The sequence below is a fragment of the Glandiceps talaboti genome, chromosome 16, assembly GCF_964340395.1.
Source record: "Glandiceps talaboti chromosome 16, keGlaTala1.1, whole genome shotgun sequence".
Lineage (NCBI taxonomy): Eukaryota > Metazoa > Hemichordata > Enteropneusta > Spengelidae > Glandiceps > Glandiceps talaboti.
This window is the reverse complement of record NC_135564.1, coordinates 17062674-17077837: the sequence shown is the minus strand read 5'-3', so window position 1 is coordinate 17077837 and position 15164 is coordinate 17062674. Positions and strand designations below refer to the sequence as shown.

The following is a 15164-nucleotide window of genomic DNA, read 5'->3' as shown; positions in this document are numbered from 1 at the left end:
CAAAGAAGTAGTAAAAGAAATAAATGCTCACATATCAATGAATTCGAACATAAACAAACACCTGATAAACTAAGGTGATGTCTTGCTCCAATCACATAATAGGAGGAGGAGTTCGAAAAGTTAATTAAGTACTACAAAACATGTGGTAATTGGCCAAAATAATTAATTTATAAATAACATCGTGTGAGAAATGATGTGGAAATGCGTTGTAAAAAATACAGCGGCTACACTGCCTGAATTGTCAGTTTTAGCATTCAATTTGACAAGGCAGTTATGCTATCGAAAATCTTCCAGTAATCTCTTCCCCTTGGACGTGCGCCCTCATAGGCGATGCTGTGTTTAGCTTAGCTTACATTTCTTATGCTTGAGGATTCCTCCTGAATACATAATCTCTCTAAAATATAATTATAAAAATTGGCAAACCTGGAGGCCTGTTGTACACTGGTGCGAGGCATTATGGGAAATAAACAAAGTTAGGAGCGTCAGACTACTAGTACTTGACACAATAGTCTCAACATTGTTCGAGCCAAGGTTCAAAGAGTATCACCATAAACATGATCAGTTTTAATTGTGCCAGATTTGCAATTTCTCATACTTCATTTTATAAGAGATGTTGCTAATGGAAGCGTTGGAAGATGTGACATTTATGTGTTGTATAGCCTACAAATGCAACTAAGATAAAATCAGCCTCACTTGTGACCCCCTTTCAACACGAAATAAAACATAAATATATAAGTTATGCATAAACAGTATGTCCGTTATTCCACTTACCTTGTTGTAGGGGAATTGCCTGCTAGTGTAGCCTGATCACAAGTTATTCCAGCCACTGTGATACTATCCAAGTTCAACAATACAGTCTTATCGGTGGAAACTATCACCAGCAAATCAGTCTCGCCTTCAAGTTCTAAAATACCAACTACTGGTTCAATCTAGCAAAAAATAAACGACTTTAAATGTGGATATATTACACAATCATAGTGAGTGACAGTGTAACACACATATAGTATGAATTTGTAGTTCTACTGTCTTGAAAATAAAATGAATTGTACATGCAATGAATATGGAATGGAGCGAGAACGAGAATGTTTACCTCCACTGTGTAAATGCCAAGGAGGTCCGCTATTCCGCACTTGTTATCCAGTGTTTCAATGCCCACGCTGCCTTCCTTTAACCAGTCACTAGAAGAACAATCTCCCTCAACGGTGCATCTGAAATAAACAACGATGCAAATTGGATATTAATCCTATATAAGAATATAGTGTATCGACCTTCTCTTTTCCTGAGATGGCATGGCCGATGAGGGCGCCCTGGGTATGTATGTATGTATGTATGTATGTATGTATGTATGTATGTATGTATGTATGTATGTATGTATGTTTTTTCGTATCTTATATGTGTAATGTAATGTAATGTAATGTAATGCAATGTAATGTAATGTAATGTAATGTAATGTAATGTAATGTTAGTAATGTAATTTACATATACGATTGATTAAAACACATTTTATTTGATGTATCGAAAGTTACAACTTAAAATAAATCAGATGAGATAATACTGGCGTTCTTACCTGTCTTTGTCAACACACCAACCACAGTTAACGACAGCATAGCATGATGAACACATAGACATGTCAACACACTCTGGAATGGATGTAGTAGTTGGAGGAGTCGATGACGTCATAAATGTTGATGAAGGTGGTACATCTATCAAAGATGAAAACACACCACAATTATAGTAATTTCAACCTGTCATTAAATCTTTTGGGTAGGATATGTGTAAACATATATGTTGGAGATATACACGCTATCGTAATTAAATATTTGTTTTGTATGTGTTTGTAAACCTGCTTTATTACAGAATAAAAACCACAATAGCGTTACAATTTTTTTTACAGAGGATAAGAAAGCAGAATAAGTTCACGCATGCGTGATCGATAGAAGCGTTTAAACTTCTTTTGTTTATTTTCCGAAGATGACGTCATGTATATGTTGTCATCAGTGCTGAGTTGCCTATAGATCATTTCATTTGTGTAAATCAATCCAAGATCTGACTGTTTAGAGGCGAGATCAATAGTTCAATGTACAATAAAAATCTGAATTCTTTTACTTTGGGGGTGAGGGGAGGGGTTGGGCCATTTTAGTTCTCATCCTGCAAAATCGATTTTAATTTTAATGGACCAATTTGTACCCGTAAATGAAAATAACTCTAAACAATGTCGTCAGAATTTTCGCTATAGTAAATGCATGGCACTAAAATAAAGTATAGTGTCAACAAAAGCACGAATTTTCCTTAACTACATAGCGGCTTTTTATTCATAGCACTACATACTACTACATACTGATTTAAATTTAGTTGGGGGGGGGGGGGAAGGGCTAAAGCTTAACTAAAAGAATTTAGTTTTTTATCCTACATTGAACCATGATCTCACCCCTTACCTGACCCTACTTAAGGTTTCACTATCAAACTTTAACTTTTCACAAAGTAAAATATCGCATTAATTAGGAATAAAACAAAAATAGAGATGTCGTGACCCTACATAACATTTTATAAATCAGTACTGCCCCTATATATGTTTCAAAGTGGTCTAGTCGAAATGGAGAATCACAATATCGGTCTACCTGTTGTTGATTGACTTGTTGTCGACCGTTGAGGGCTCACTTCATCTGTCAAATCAGTTGTTACTTCATCTACGGTACTGGATTTGGTCGTTCGGGTGACTTCCATTGTTATCGAGATATCAGTCGAATCATCTTCAGTTGTAAGCAGTGTTATGGGTAAAGACGTTTGCTGATGAGCTGCAAAGTTGGTGTTAAATGAAATTAGCATATCGAATTCTATGCACACAACAATGGAGAGAGCCCATCATAGGATATGTATTTGGTAATATGAACGACTTGATGACGTAATTTAGTGTACATACACTAAAATGTTGAGGAAATCTGTATCATGCCACTGGGACAAGTAGTATTTCTTAGTTTGTTGTTTTTCTTGTCTACAGGCTCAAAGTGTAACAACGTTGTGACTTGATATATATTTTCCCTACCTGTATCTAAGAGACAGTGTAGTGTAGTGTAGTGTAGTGTAGTGTAGTGTAGTGTAGTGTAGTGTAGTGTAGTGTAGTGTAGTGTAGTGTAGTGTAGTGTAGTGTAGTGTAGTGTAGTGTAGTGTGGTGCAGTGTAGTGTAGTGTGGTGCAGTGTAGTGTAGCGTAGCATAGCATAGTTTAGTATATAGTATAGTATATAATACAGTACAGTACAGTATAGTACAGTTTAGTGTAGTGTAGTATAGTATAGTACTGTGCAGTACAGTATAGTATAGTACTGTGCAGTAAAGTACAGTACAGTACAGTACAGTACAGTACAGTATAGTACAGTATAGTATAATATAGTACTGTGCAGTACAGTACAGTACAGTATAGTATAGTATAGTATAGTACTTTGCAGTACAGTATAGTATAGTACAGCACGGCACAGCACATCACAGCATAGCACAGTACAGTGCAGTACAGTACAGTACAGTACAGTACAGTACAGTACAGTACAGTACAGTACAGTACAGTGCAGTACAGTACAGTACAGTACAGTACAGTACAGTACAGTACAGTACAGTACAGCATAGCATAGTATAGAGTGTCTATTGATACATTTGTACTTGCAGGACTCATATGACGTTTTCCTCAAAATGTAATAAATACTATACGTGTCACTGTGTGTATCATGCCACCAACTGTAGTAACAATGCCGAAAGTCGAGTTTTACATGGCATTATGCCGACATTAACAATATACTGGTTTAATAAGCGGTCAATATAAGTATTATCACCTGCATTATAAACTCAATTTGTGTCACTGTAAGTTTGGTAATCAACTGGACGATAAATATTACATTCCTGGCCAGTTAATCTATGAATGTTATTACACAATCCTAGCCTTCAATATTCGATGACGTGTCGGGTAGCTTTTTAACAACGGTAGAATAACTCTATGGTTAAGTAATATGTGCCCTTTATCACAATTGAATGTAGAGTGAACTATGGCTTTTTGTAATCATTGATAGGTGACGCCGCTATAGATTTATTTAACTGGCAGTGTGTATGTATTACATATTGTCATACTGTTGTAAGCTTGCTGTGTTTTCTTTTTACAGTAATTACATTATTATTATTATTATTATTAGTAGTAGTAGTAGTATTATGACGGTATACTAGAAAACAATCGAGGTCTCGTTGGTAACAAATTATGTAAAGTTAGAAGACAAAAATAATAACAGCAAATAAACACAATGACTACTACTAATACACAGCAGAGATAGTGGTACCGGTACAGGTTAACAACTCAGTCATCCTGGGTCAGCAGAATCATACACTTCCGGTCAAAACACCAATCCAACCCAACACTACACTACTACACTACACTACACTACACTACACTACACTACACTACACTAAACTACACTACACTACACTACACTACACTACACTACACTACACTACACTACACTGCACTGCACTGCACTGCACTGCACTGCACTGCACTACACTACACTACACTACACTACACTACACTGCACTGCATTACACTACACTACACTATCTTACGCTATGCTACACTACACTACACTACACTGTACTGTACTATACTACACTACACCACACCACACTACACTACACTACACCATTCTACACTAATTTACACCACACCACATCACACCACACCACACCACACCACACTACACTACACTACACTACACTACACTACACCGTTTCTCTGATCCTCAACAAAATACGAACTTTCTTGTCACTTTGTTTATTTTCATTACATATTGTAACGGTCAATCAGAACACCTGTATTTTGTACGATTCGGAATATAAGTACAATTGTGACGGAAGCTTCCTCAGCGACGAGACATTTTTTTAAAGTCAGTCAAAATAACCTCAATTCAAGTAATCTACACGGTGGATTTCTTGTATCGTGCGCTTTCTGTCGACCTTGAACTACAAGCAACAATATGAATTAATGTAACTGTAATCTGGATTTGAGCTTGATTTGAACTTCTAAGGTGGTTGGGATCGAGTCATGTACATAGAATATGTGTACTGTTTGTAGAGTATGTATAGCGTTGACCCCGAGAGAGTTGAATTGACTCGAATAAATTATGTGTGATATTTCACCTTCACTATGCTTGCAAAATACAAAACATGACCCAACATTCATTGGAGACAAAAGTTGACGTAATAGCATACGCATGTAGTCAGAACAACGCCGTTACCAAGACAACACAGCCAAGAGAATATGTAAACATGATATCAACGTATATTATAGAGACATGCATGTATATTCTAATAAAATGCTTTCATTAAAGATTACTATTTTAACTTCAAATAAGACTAAATGGCGAAATTATAGCAAGTACTCACCTTCGTGAACAAGACCACTCCAAATAAACAGAGTTAAAACAATTACCGAAATAAATCTATTCATTGTACGAAGGAGAAAGCATACACAGGCAGACCAAGGTTGTGAACCTAAAGTTAACACTACGAGAGTGACCGTGGAAGTATTGATAGTGACTACCCCAAAACTAGAAAGTGCATGTATTGTGTTTTGGGTGTGGATGCACGCTATTTGAAAAACAACTATCACTCGGGGAAAAAAGGAGCGGCTATGTCTTATTCACTTCAACGGATAATAATAGAAATTGGATGGGTGGATCACTGCATTGACTATACAAATACTATGAATGCTAAGTTGAAAACAAAAAGCTGTGTGCGTAGCACTGTCCGAGTTGTGCTGTTATCGTGGCTTATTTGTGTATGTTTTCATGACATATGCCCTTTTTGCTGATTTTGCGTAGTACAGAACTTTTATTCGGACGGGGATGAATGTATGTGAAGAGCCGGACTGTATTTCGAGACTTTAGAAAGGCACATAGTAGTATATAGTGCTGACAGTCATAAGGAGAGCCATATATTTCAAGTGTTTACACATTTCGCATACATCACACAAGAGAGAGAGAGAGAGAGAGAGAGAGAGAGAGAGAGAGAGAGAGAGAGAGAGAGAGAGAGAGAGAGAGAGAGAGAGAGAGAGAGAGAGAGAGAGAGAGAGAGAGAGAGAGAATGAGCAACAGACACAGTAGATCCCCACCTAGTCGAGTGATTTCTCACTATCTCTCCAATATATAGATTCTTTTGTTGAGGGATACATGTTCGTCATCACATCCGAACAAATAGATAATAATATTTAAAGGAAAAAAGTCACTTGACAGTCACTAGCAAAGAGAATATAATTATTTTGTACTGTTTTCATTAAAGTTTTCAAGGTAAACAATATTTTTCGTTGATTTAGAATTTAGATATTCTATAAAATTTAGAATACATTATCTCCAAAATGTCGGGTTAGTGTTGTATTGATTTTCCCTCATCAGTGGTTTTAACATTTTGACATTGTCCTAGTTTTAGCGATATCGTGCAGACTATGTTAGTACTTTAATTTTAGTTTATCTTATGCTGTTTTTCGATAATACAAGGTTTAAACAACACGAGTTTCTCTCGTTCAAGGGTACCGGGACAACACGTCCTATTTTATGACAATGAAAACCCTGTCCCCTGAAATAGAATGTAGTCTGGTCTGGCTGAACACAAACATCAGTTTCATCCATTACCGCAACAAAAATCCTTTACTAACATTGCTACATTGTTCAACAAAAATCATTTGTCAACATTGCTACATTTTATCATCTGACTCAACAAAATCTTACTAACATTGCTACATTTTATAACCAAGTTCAGCAAAAGTCATATATTAATATCAATTGCTACATTTTATCATTTGCCGCCATAAAAATCTTACTAACATTATACTATACTGTAACATGTTATCACCTTGCTCAGCAAAAATCTGTTCTTATATAGCTAGTACATTTCCCCTGTGTAAATACCTTCATACAAATCGACGCCAAATCCTTTACAATGTAACAATCTGCTAAGCATATGGCGTCTAATGCAACGAAAAGGTAGCTATGTTTAAGACGTTCTGTCTAGCCAGGCAATGAAATGTGGCAGTAAGATTTTAGTCGAACCTGGCAGCACTCAGGCTGTTTCATACGGCATGGTTTTCATTGTACAGACAAAGTGCGATACTTCGTATTGTTTATAGTAAATATACAACGCAGAAGTAGTACACATATGGATACTTGGACATGGTTACAAATTACTATTTTTACGTTCACAACACAGGCCTGCTGGGAAGGTATGGTGAAATACGATCATTTGAAGTATACCGTGTTAGGCATGGGACTGGTGGGGTGTAGTTAGACACTGACGAACACTGTCAGGTTACTTTGGCGGCAGTTTTAGAAACTGGAATACAATTTCAAAACAATACACATCTGTAGTAAGTGATACACGAATGAGTTAAAGTGAGTCCTCGTTAGCCAACAAGGCAGCTAAAAGATTCCACAAGTACGGACTCTACTCCTAAAAGGAAGTTTTTTTAATAAGTAAGAATTCTGTCATTGGCTTTCAGTGGCTCCTTGCTCCGATTTGCAAAAAAATGTTTTAGAAGTGTCTCTTGTGGGTTCTTAGTTTCCAATTATTACAAAGCGATAATTTGTTCTATCTTAGGTGGGTATACCAAATCCCTGGTATTAAAGTTTATTTATATTTCGCTTGTATTCAAACCTAGACTTGTGAGGGCGCTCTCTCTAATATGTTTACATTTCATTGAATAAAGTGTGCTCATGGAACATATCTCCAATATCTACTTTGAATAAACAAAAAAAAACTAAAATTCGTTGGAATACTACTTTAACAAAATCTGATCTGTGTATCATTAAACTTCTATGGGTGGAAGTATTTAAATTTACAGCCAGAAATCTTACAAAATACATTCACTTTTTGAAAATATTCGATAATAGAGCAACTCGTGTACACGGCAGCTGAGAAATATACACGCATGGGGAGTACAGACGCGTCCATGCAAAGCATTGTGACTTTTTTGCTCCCTTAGATGCCACGACCCACATTTGTAAATAACGACGCGTGATGGTGGTGAAACAATAATTAGCAAAATTAGAGTTTCATTAGTATGTAACGAGTAATCCAGTCACTAAAACATGGTAAATATAACGTACAAGTGATAGTCATCACAAGACGAAGTCATGCTTTCTTTAAAGTTTCATCGGTAGCAAAGACGTGCATTTACGTCAAAATTTGTATCAAAATGTGTGTTCATGGTGGTTTCAAATATCAGCCGAGGAGTATTAATGGAAGCCGTATTGCGCCAGGGGTTGAAGTGTGACATTTGAGATATTAGTCCATGAGCCATAAATCTTCGGTATGTGGAAAGCTATCTACTGTTGAAGTCCGACAACGAAAAGTCTCCCGTCCTCGGCATTCTTAGCTGCTACATTACTAAATTTTGTAGATCGAACATAACTCGATCGTGTTTTATAACATTGATTCCCTATAGGGCTTAGAATGTTTCACACACATTTTTAATATTTTAACATATTCTGATTAATTTAGACGGTCTCTCCAGTTACGAGATTCACGAAAAGATGAGGATTTAGACACAAGTCGCTTTGTGAACTATGAAACTATATAAGCGTTCCACAAAACAATTATGTATTTGCATGTTATGTCACACACAAAAAGATGTGTCAAATACTATGATAGTTTCAAGGTACTCTGAGAGAGAGAGAGAGAGAGAGAGAGAGAGAGAGAGAGAGAGAGAGAGAGAGAGAGAGAGAGAGAGAGAGAGAGAGAGAGAGAGAGAGATTTAAAAGAGCTAGACAACTAGTATATGTTTATCTGAAACTTCAAGATGAAAGCGAAAAACACAATTCTGGTGTCAAATAACACTGGTCTGTCATTTTCACCAACTAATTATAAAAGTGTCACAATGTTTCAATTTTGCAACTTTTGGAATTGTTTTTACATTTATTCTATTTCGGCATAATTTGGAATAGATAAGCTAAAATAATATACAACGTCTGTTCACTTCCTTTTACATGTATAGCGGTAATGTAGTGACTTCGTCTTCGTATTCATTGCATGGTCTACTACAATTCACTCACTTTGTTATTACAAGCTCTTTGTTCTTTTTGAATTTAAACATATGAGGCAAAAAGAACACAAAGACCAACATCTTTAAAAGGAAACAGGAAAATAAGATAAAACGTTTTGAATTAGCCTAAGAATTCAGTGTAAATTAATTTAGTCTGTCGTTATAACTATGACAATCCAACGTTCTTTCTAACAAATTCTATAAAATAAAAACAACCCCCCCCCAAAAAAAAAAGAAAAAAAAAGAGAAGAAAAACCACAAACCAAAACGAATAACATATATCACAAATTAGGTATTATTCCCCAATATTTTTGTTCGTTCAGTCGAAGAGTCGCGTCGAAGGTGAGTTGTGACTAACCGTTATGCCACGAGTATTCTGCTGAATTAGGCAGAATCGTGTAGAACGATATACAGCCCATTTCATGTTAGCGTTCACTGCTCCGTGTTGATACAATCATGCAGAAACCAATAAGAAACTACACATGTTACTATTTACAGTAAGATACATTGTAGCAAGATTGAATGGAATACAGTAATGAAATGAAATGAACTTATGTGCCACCAAGCGCATACAAATATCAAAATAGTGTTTGCGTCTAGTTACAGTATGTTGAAATGGTTTATTTCATTCGCACAAAATGAACAAATAAAAGAAATAGATCTTACTATCCTACACATTTGAAGTGTAGAATAATTTATTTAAAAGTTTCTGCATAGTTGTATCAAACAGAGCCAGTGAACGCTAACATAAAACAGACTGTAGTTCAAGCTTAATTCCAATAGGGAGAGGGATTGTGATTTTGGACGTTTTGTGTCATATTTTGAGTACCACAAAATCAGTGACGTAGACGCGCATTGTCGTGACGTAAACGGCCGGGATATAAATACCATTTTAACTTGGTTTGTGTGTGGTAGAATGACGAGTGTACATGTATGTATGTATGTATGTATGTATGTATGTATGTATGTATGTATGTATGTATGTATGTATGTATGTACAACTAGACTCAATAAACTGTCAAATATACCATTTTGGGGCTAATAAAGTGAATAAGTACCGGTTATATTTTGACAGAGGAAATTGTTTGTGTTTCGGTGTAAAGTTAAATTCCAATTTCTAATAGATGTCTTTGGTAAATTCATCCCAGCAAAATATGTATTCAACAAATTACTTGTCATTAAATTTATAACTTCTTCGACCACAGAATTCCGGCCAACATCAATCTTGATAATTTCTATGGTTGCACACTTGCCGTACGTCAACGAATACGTCAGCAAACATGACACCAAAAGTTAGTAGTCATCTAGAACAAAATACTAAATAAACTGACTTAAGTTAAAGCTACACATGTGCGTTCAATTGAAAACGAATAAACATGCATGCCACAATCACCTACAAATGCAAAATAATGTAAAAGTTGAAAGGGTGCAAGACTCACTGGTACACTAGAAACAGTTGTCAACGTGCGTCATCTTTATTGGTTGCTTTGGAGGAATTATGTGTGTCATGTGGTGTGATTTGGTGGGATCAAGCGTCATAAAGAACCGTGATAAAAGTTCAAAGGTCGCAATAAATTATATGGTTATTAGATGAGTTGTGTCTCCCTAGAACTGTTGATTAAGCTTTGTCGAATTTAAGTTCAGTTGTTGTCTGATACGTGACAACAAAGTTGTGAACTTTCATTCTTGGGTTATGATTTTATTCCTCCTGACCGACAGTTTTGGTGTTTACATATAGTCAAGCGAGACGTACCAGTTGCTCGTGTTATTTGATTAATTTGCAAATGATGTCACAATACAGGTATGTCAGTTAGCAAGAAGACATTTTCGTAGCTGCTGGGGGGGGGGGGTCAGCAAAGGCAAATTAACTTGTACGATGCATGCTAACCCCCCCCCCCCCCCCAACAAAACAAAAATAAACAAAAAACGGATAAATGAAACCACAGGTAAATACATTCACCTACACTACGTTCTCTGTACACGAGACCATATTTCACTGATCTGGCGATCTGCATTTTATTGTAATTTCCGGTTTCTTACATTACTTTATTTCAAATCATGTATTCTCTTTAAAGAGATAATGTATTCTCTGACAAGTTTGAAGAAATTGACGAGACGTTGTTGATGGTATCTAAAAAAGCAACTCACGACACGCGCCTAAATCAGAAGAAAAAAAATTCTCAAATAGAAACATGGCAGTATGTATCTTTTAAAATTTCAAATATGTTCAGTACGAGCTATTAATAGTTGAGTGCTGATGTACGTCTCCGACATACGTGCTTCTAGCTTGGGTTCAGATTATTTACTGCTCCGAGACGATATTCCTTTCTGATTTTACAGTTAGCCGGGAACAAAGCTGCAAATGCGGCCCCCGAAAACATATAGCTTTCGAAGATTCCACTCTGTTGAGTCAATTATTGGAAAATAATTAATCATTCAAGAGACCTGTGCATTGTGTAAACATTAGCACCTGTCAGACTGTTTTTAAATCTTTGTCCGTATACTGACGCACTTTTCAAATTCCGACATAGTGTTAAAGTTGCAATAACGGTAGCTAAAAAAATGAAAGAGGGTCATTTTTTGTGACATAATCCTGAATATGTAGTGACTTAATTTTGAAGTATACATGTAGTATTGGTTCAGAATTGCATATAGGTAAATTTCTGCGTATATACTTACATTATGCAAAGACATAAACAGCATAAAAATAATTTTGAGTGTGTAGACAATGTTTGATAAAACAGTTTATCACATTCCCGTCTCAAAGTGCGTATAGCTACACATACTACACCTACTTCATTCAATCTGAAGATGAGTAACACGTAGGATAAATAAAGTGGTTATTTGTATAGCTTGGAATCCGTACGGATAAGGATTTTAGATTTTGCTTTCCAATCACTAAAATCCCAATCCGCATTATTGGTTCCATGTTATTTTTTGTAAGAAAACCGACCCAAGAAATCCTCCTGTACCAGTTACAGCCTTTACAGAAAGCACCTTTGGAACCAATCCTAGTCTGAAAATCGAAGTTCATAAAAATCTCTCAAAATTTGGCAAATTTGTTTCTTGTCTTCTTAAAATAATGAAAGAAATTAAAGGGATCCACAACCATCTTTGTTTTCAAGGAAACCTCTTATGTCCCCATAGAGTTAAAGGGGAACACCACTCCAGGAAACGAAGGCATTTCCAAATACTTTGGGTTCTGGAGAGTCATTTCTTGATTTTACATCACCTACATTACGCGAAATTTCAGAGAAACATCAATTTGAAGTTGTGCCAATGTGTAGCTGTGTGCCACATTGCATCATGGGAGTCAGCAGAAATGCTATGTAATAGGTGAACAAGCACTTAGTAGTCGCGAATATCGATTGTTGGTGATGTAAAATCATGAAATGACTCTCCAGAACCCAAAGTTTTTGAAAATATCTTCATTTCTTAGAATGGTGTTCCCTTTAGCATTATGATAGTAAATGGCGGCCATATTGGATTCGAAAATGACCTAATTTTGATATCATTTGTATATGTTTTTCAAACATGTGTACGATGATTCCTGTTTTTTTCTTGATTTTTAACTAATAATGGAATTCAGTTTTCATGATTAAAGTAACAACATAAGCTTAAGATTTTTATTTCCGAGGGCAAAAAGCGTTCTCTAGATCTACTTGTAGCTGAGTAAAGGAAAGTTTGATATACGAGAATAGCATTGCTGGAACACAAACTATACACAGATCAATGTGATGAAGAAACAAGATCTTGGCAAATATGGTAAATGTATTTTTGACATACAAGCGCAATGTTAAAAGTTAAACAATATAAGCACTAATCAAATTATATTGATGTTAATTAGGAGTCTAATGAGAAGACTGTCAAAAAAGAGTTGCTCTTTCCGGCCTACAAACGAGGATAGAGTTAGGATGAAGTAATGTCACGTTGTTGTCTTTTTTATGACGGAAGCATGGCACGGTCAGCTGGGTTACAAGCACTGGTAACTTCCTGTACATAACAATGTTAACGACTTTATCAGACACCGAGGTGTAAATGACTGTACACATTACAAATTGACTGCTAAACGCCGCATTCCAGAAAACTATCTACCTCATCAAATATCCCCTCGTGGCCAGAATTTGCAGAGATGTCACGGATCATACATATTAATTTAGTCTCTATCGAACAAATCCATGTCACCAAATGCACATTTGAGAGATCTGATAGGCATTCGCGCCCTTGTGATTGACTGCTTTATAAACTCTCTTAAAGTTTCACAAATTATGCCATGCATTTGGCCGTAGCCTGAATTTGACCCAATCTGGAGGTCAAAGATCATGCAGTAGAATGTCACCTATAATTTTGTGGCATATTTTAACGATGATTACTCTTTAACGACGCTGATAAATTTTACTGTTTGACGTCCCTTACGACTCTAATTTTGATTAATTTGAAAAATGACGGCGGGGTATTAAGGAATGCCAAGCCAAGTTCGTATGAAAACTAATTTATATTGGACATGTTGAGAAACGACAGCATTGACAAATTCTACTTTAGAAATTAAATGTTATCACCTCATAAGATAAGTTACTATCATACTGTTAAACTTTCCCCTCCAAATTTTTGCCGCCAAAATGAGTTGACAACAAATGTACTATTTTATACAATGGTCATTTCTCTGAACTCGTTTTGCAACAAATGGTCCATGGCAGGTATGCCAGACTTCTCGGCGTCCATATCATTATCAATCGCACACTGGTCGATAATCAGTTGTTTTGTTTTTCGAATCAAAAGCTGTCGTCAAAATCTGTAAATGGCGCGAATAGACACCGTCAAAACTCCAAGTTGTAAATGATGCGAAAGGATATAGATGTCACATGCAACGATTTGGCATCTATCGTTATCAGTAATCTAAGTTTTTATTCTCAGTTCAACTGCACAGATAACCTTTCTCATTTTTTTCAAAGACTGTAACCTCCAGTTTTGCCCTTTTGATACTCGATATAGCTCATAGAGACTCTTTCAAATACTCTTGTTACAACAAAGATGTATATCAAGCAACTGCAATGTAACTTTAAAGCCCTGTGTACTCAAGACATTTCTCCGTCTCAACTGTGCCGCCAACAACCTTTAGGGAGACTTCAATCATTACATGGGGGGGGGGGGGGGTAAGGGGAAATCAAGCACGTCTGTTGCGTTAAATGTGACACCCCCTCCCCGATTCCTTTTTCTAAAAAGCGACCTCTTTAAATTGCATTTCCCTGACATATGTCTACCCCTTGCCGTTGAAATATTTTAAAGAACATCGGGTTAAAAAGCTACTAGACTTGGAAAGAGTCACACGTTCCAGAATCAATGGCAATGACTCTATCCAACCACTGTAACCACATCGATAACTATTTCCTACTACTGTGGAGGCACTGCATTAGTTAATTTCCGTGTTTACATCTAATTGGCATAGGTTCAGGCTAGAACTCACAAACACTAGATGGGCACACAACCACTGCTATACAATGGTGAGATGTGGCAGCTCAGAAAATGTGACGCGCGGTGCCGGTGGCAGCAGTGGGATGCAAAATCAGAAAATAATGCAATGTCAGATAATACAAAGAGTCAATCAAAGTGAAATGTTATACTCCCCTAATTCTATTTTCTAAAAATATGGCCCTCCCCAAGGACCGTTTTGTAAAATATGCCCCCTCCGCCCCCTTGTAAGTACTGAAGGCTCCCTTACTAGTGTGGGCATCTCCTCCATCAACATTTCATCTGGTGTTTTGTACTTGACTTAAATTTTAACACTGTAATTAAAATACCGAATTGTAAGATTAAGATCACCTATAACACCAGTTTCGCAGATGGGCGACTTATCTGGTGCAGGGAACGAAAACTTGTAAACGTTAACCGTCACAAAATGAATGGCGACCAGAGCTCGAGATCGAATATCACGCTGTCAACTCAATGCCTGCCTACTACTAAGGTCAAATGTTAAATTTAGAAAGCATGCCAAGGTATAATAACATTTATACGCGCACTTTTAACTATTTAGCTCATGAACAGGTTTTCGACTTTTCATACTCTCATTCCCAAGCAAACTACCATGTACCTGATAGTCCA

General features: G+C 36.4%; 1 protein-coding gene across 1 annotated transcript; it reads right to left on the bottom strand.

Moving 5' to 3' along the window:
- Positions 1-339: 339 nt before the first annotated feature.
- On the bottom strand, positions 340-5524 carry LOC144447177 (uncharacterized). Its single transcript, XM_078137082.1, has 6 exons — positions 5417-5524; positions 2619-2795; positions 1568-1703; positions 1091-1208; positions 772-929; positions 340-394 (listed from the first exon to the last, which is right to left on the bottom strand). The coding sequence occupies exons 1-6, from the start codon at positions 5478-5480 to the stop codon at positions 340-342; spliced, it is 708 nt and encodes a 235-aa protein (XP_077993208.1). The 5' UTR covers positions 5481-5524.
- Positions 5525-15164: the final 9640 nt, after the last annotated feature.

Coding starts and splice junctions, on each gene's coding strand:
- LOC144447177 (XM_078137082.1), bottom strand. CDS start 5,480: ATGAATAGATTTATTTCGGTAATTGTTTTAACTCTGTTTATTTGGAGT. Junction 930..1,090: donor TTGGCATTTACACAGTGGAG/GTAAACATTCTC, acceptor ATTTTTTGCTAG/ATTGAACCAGTAGTTGGTAT. Junction 395..771: donor GGCAATTCCCCTACAACAAG/GTAAGTGGAATA, acceptor ATTATATTTTAG/AGAGATTATGTATTCAGGAG.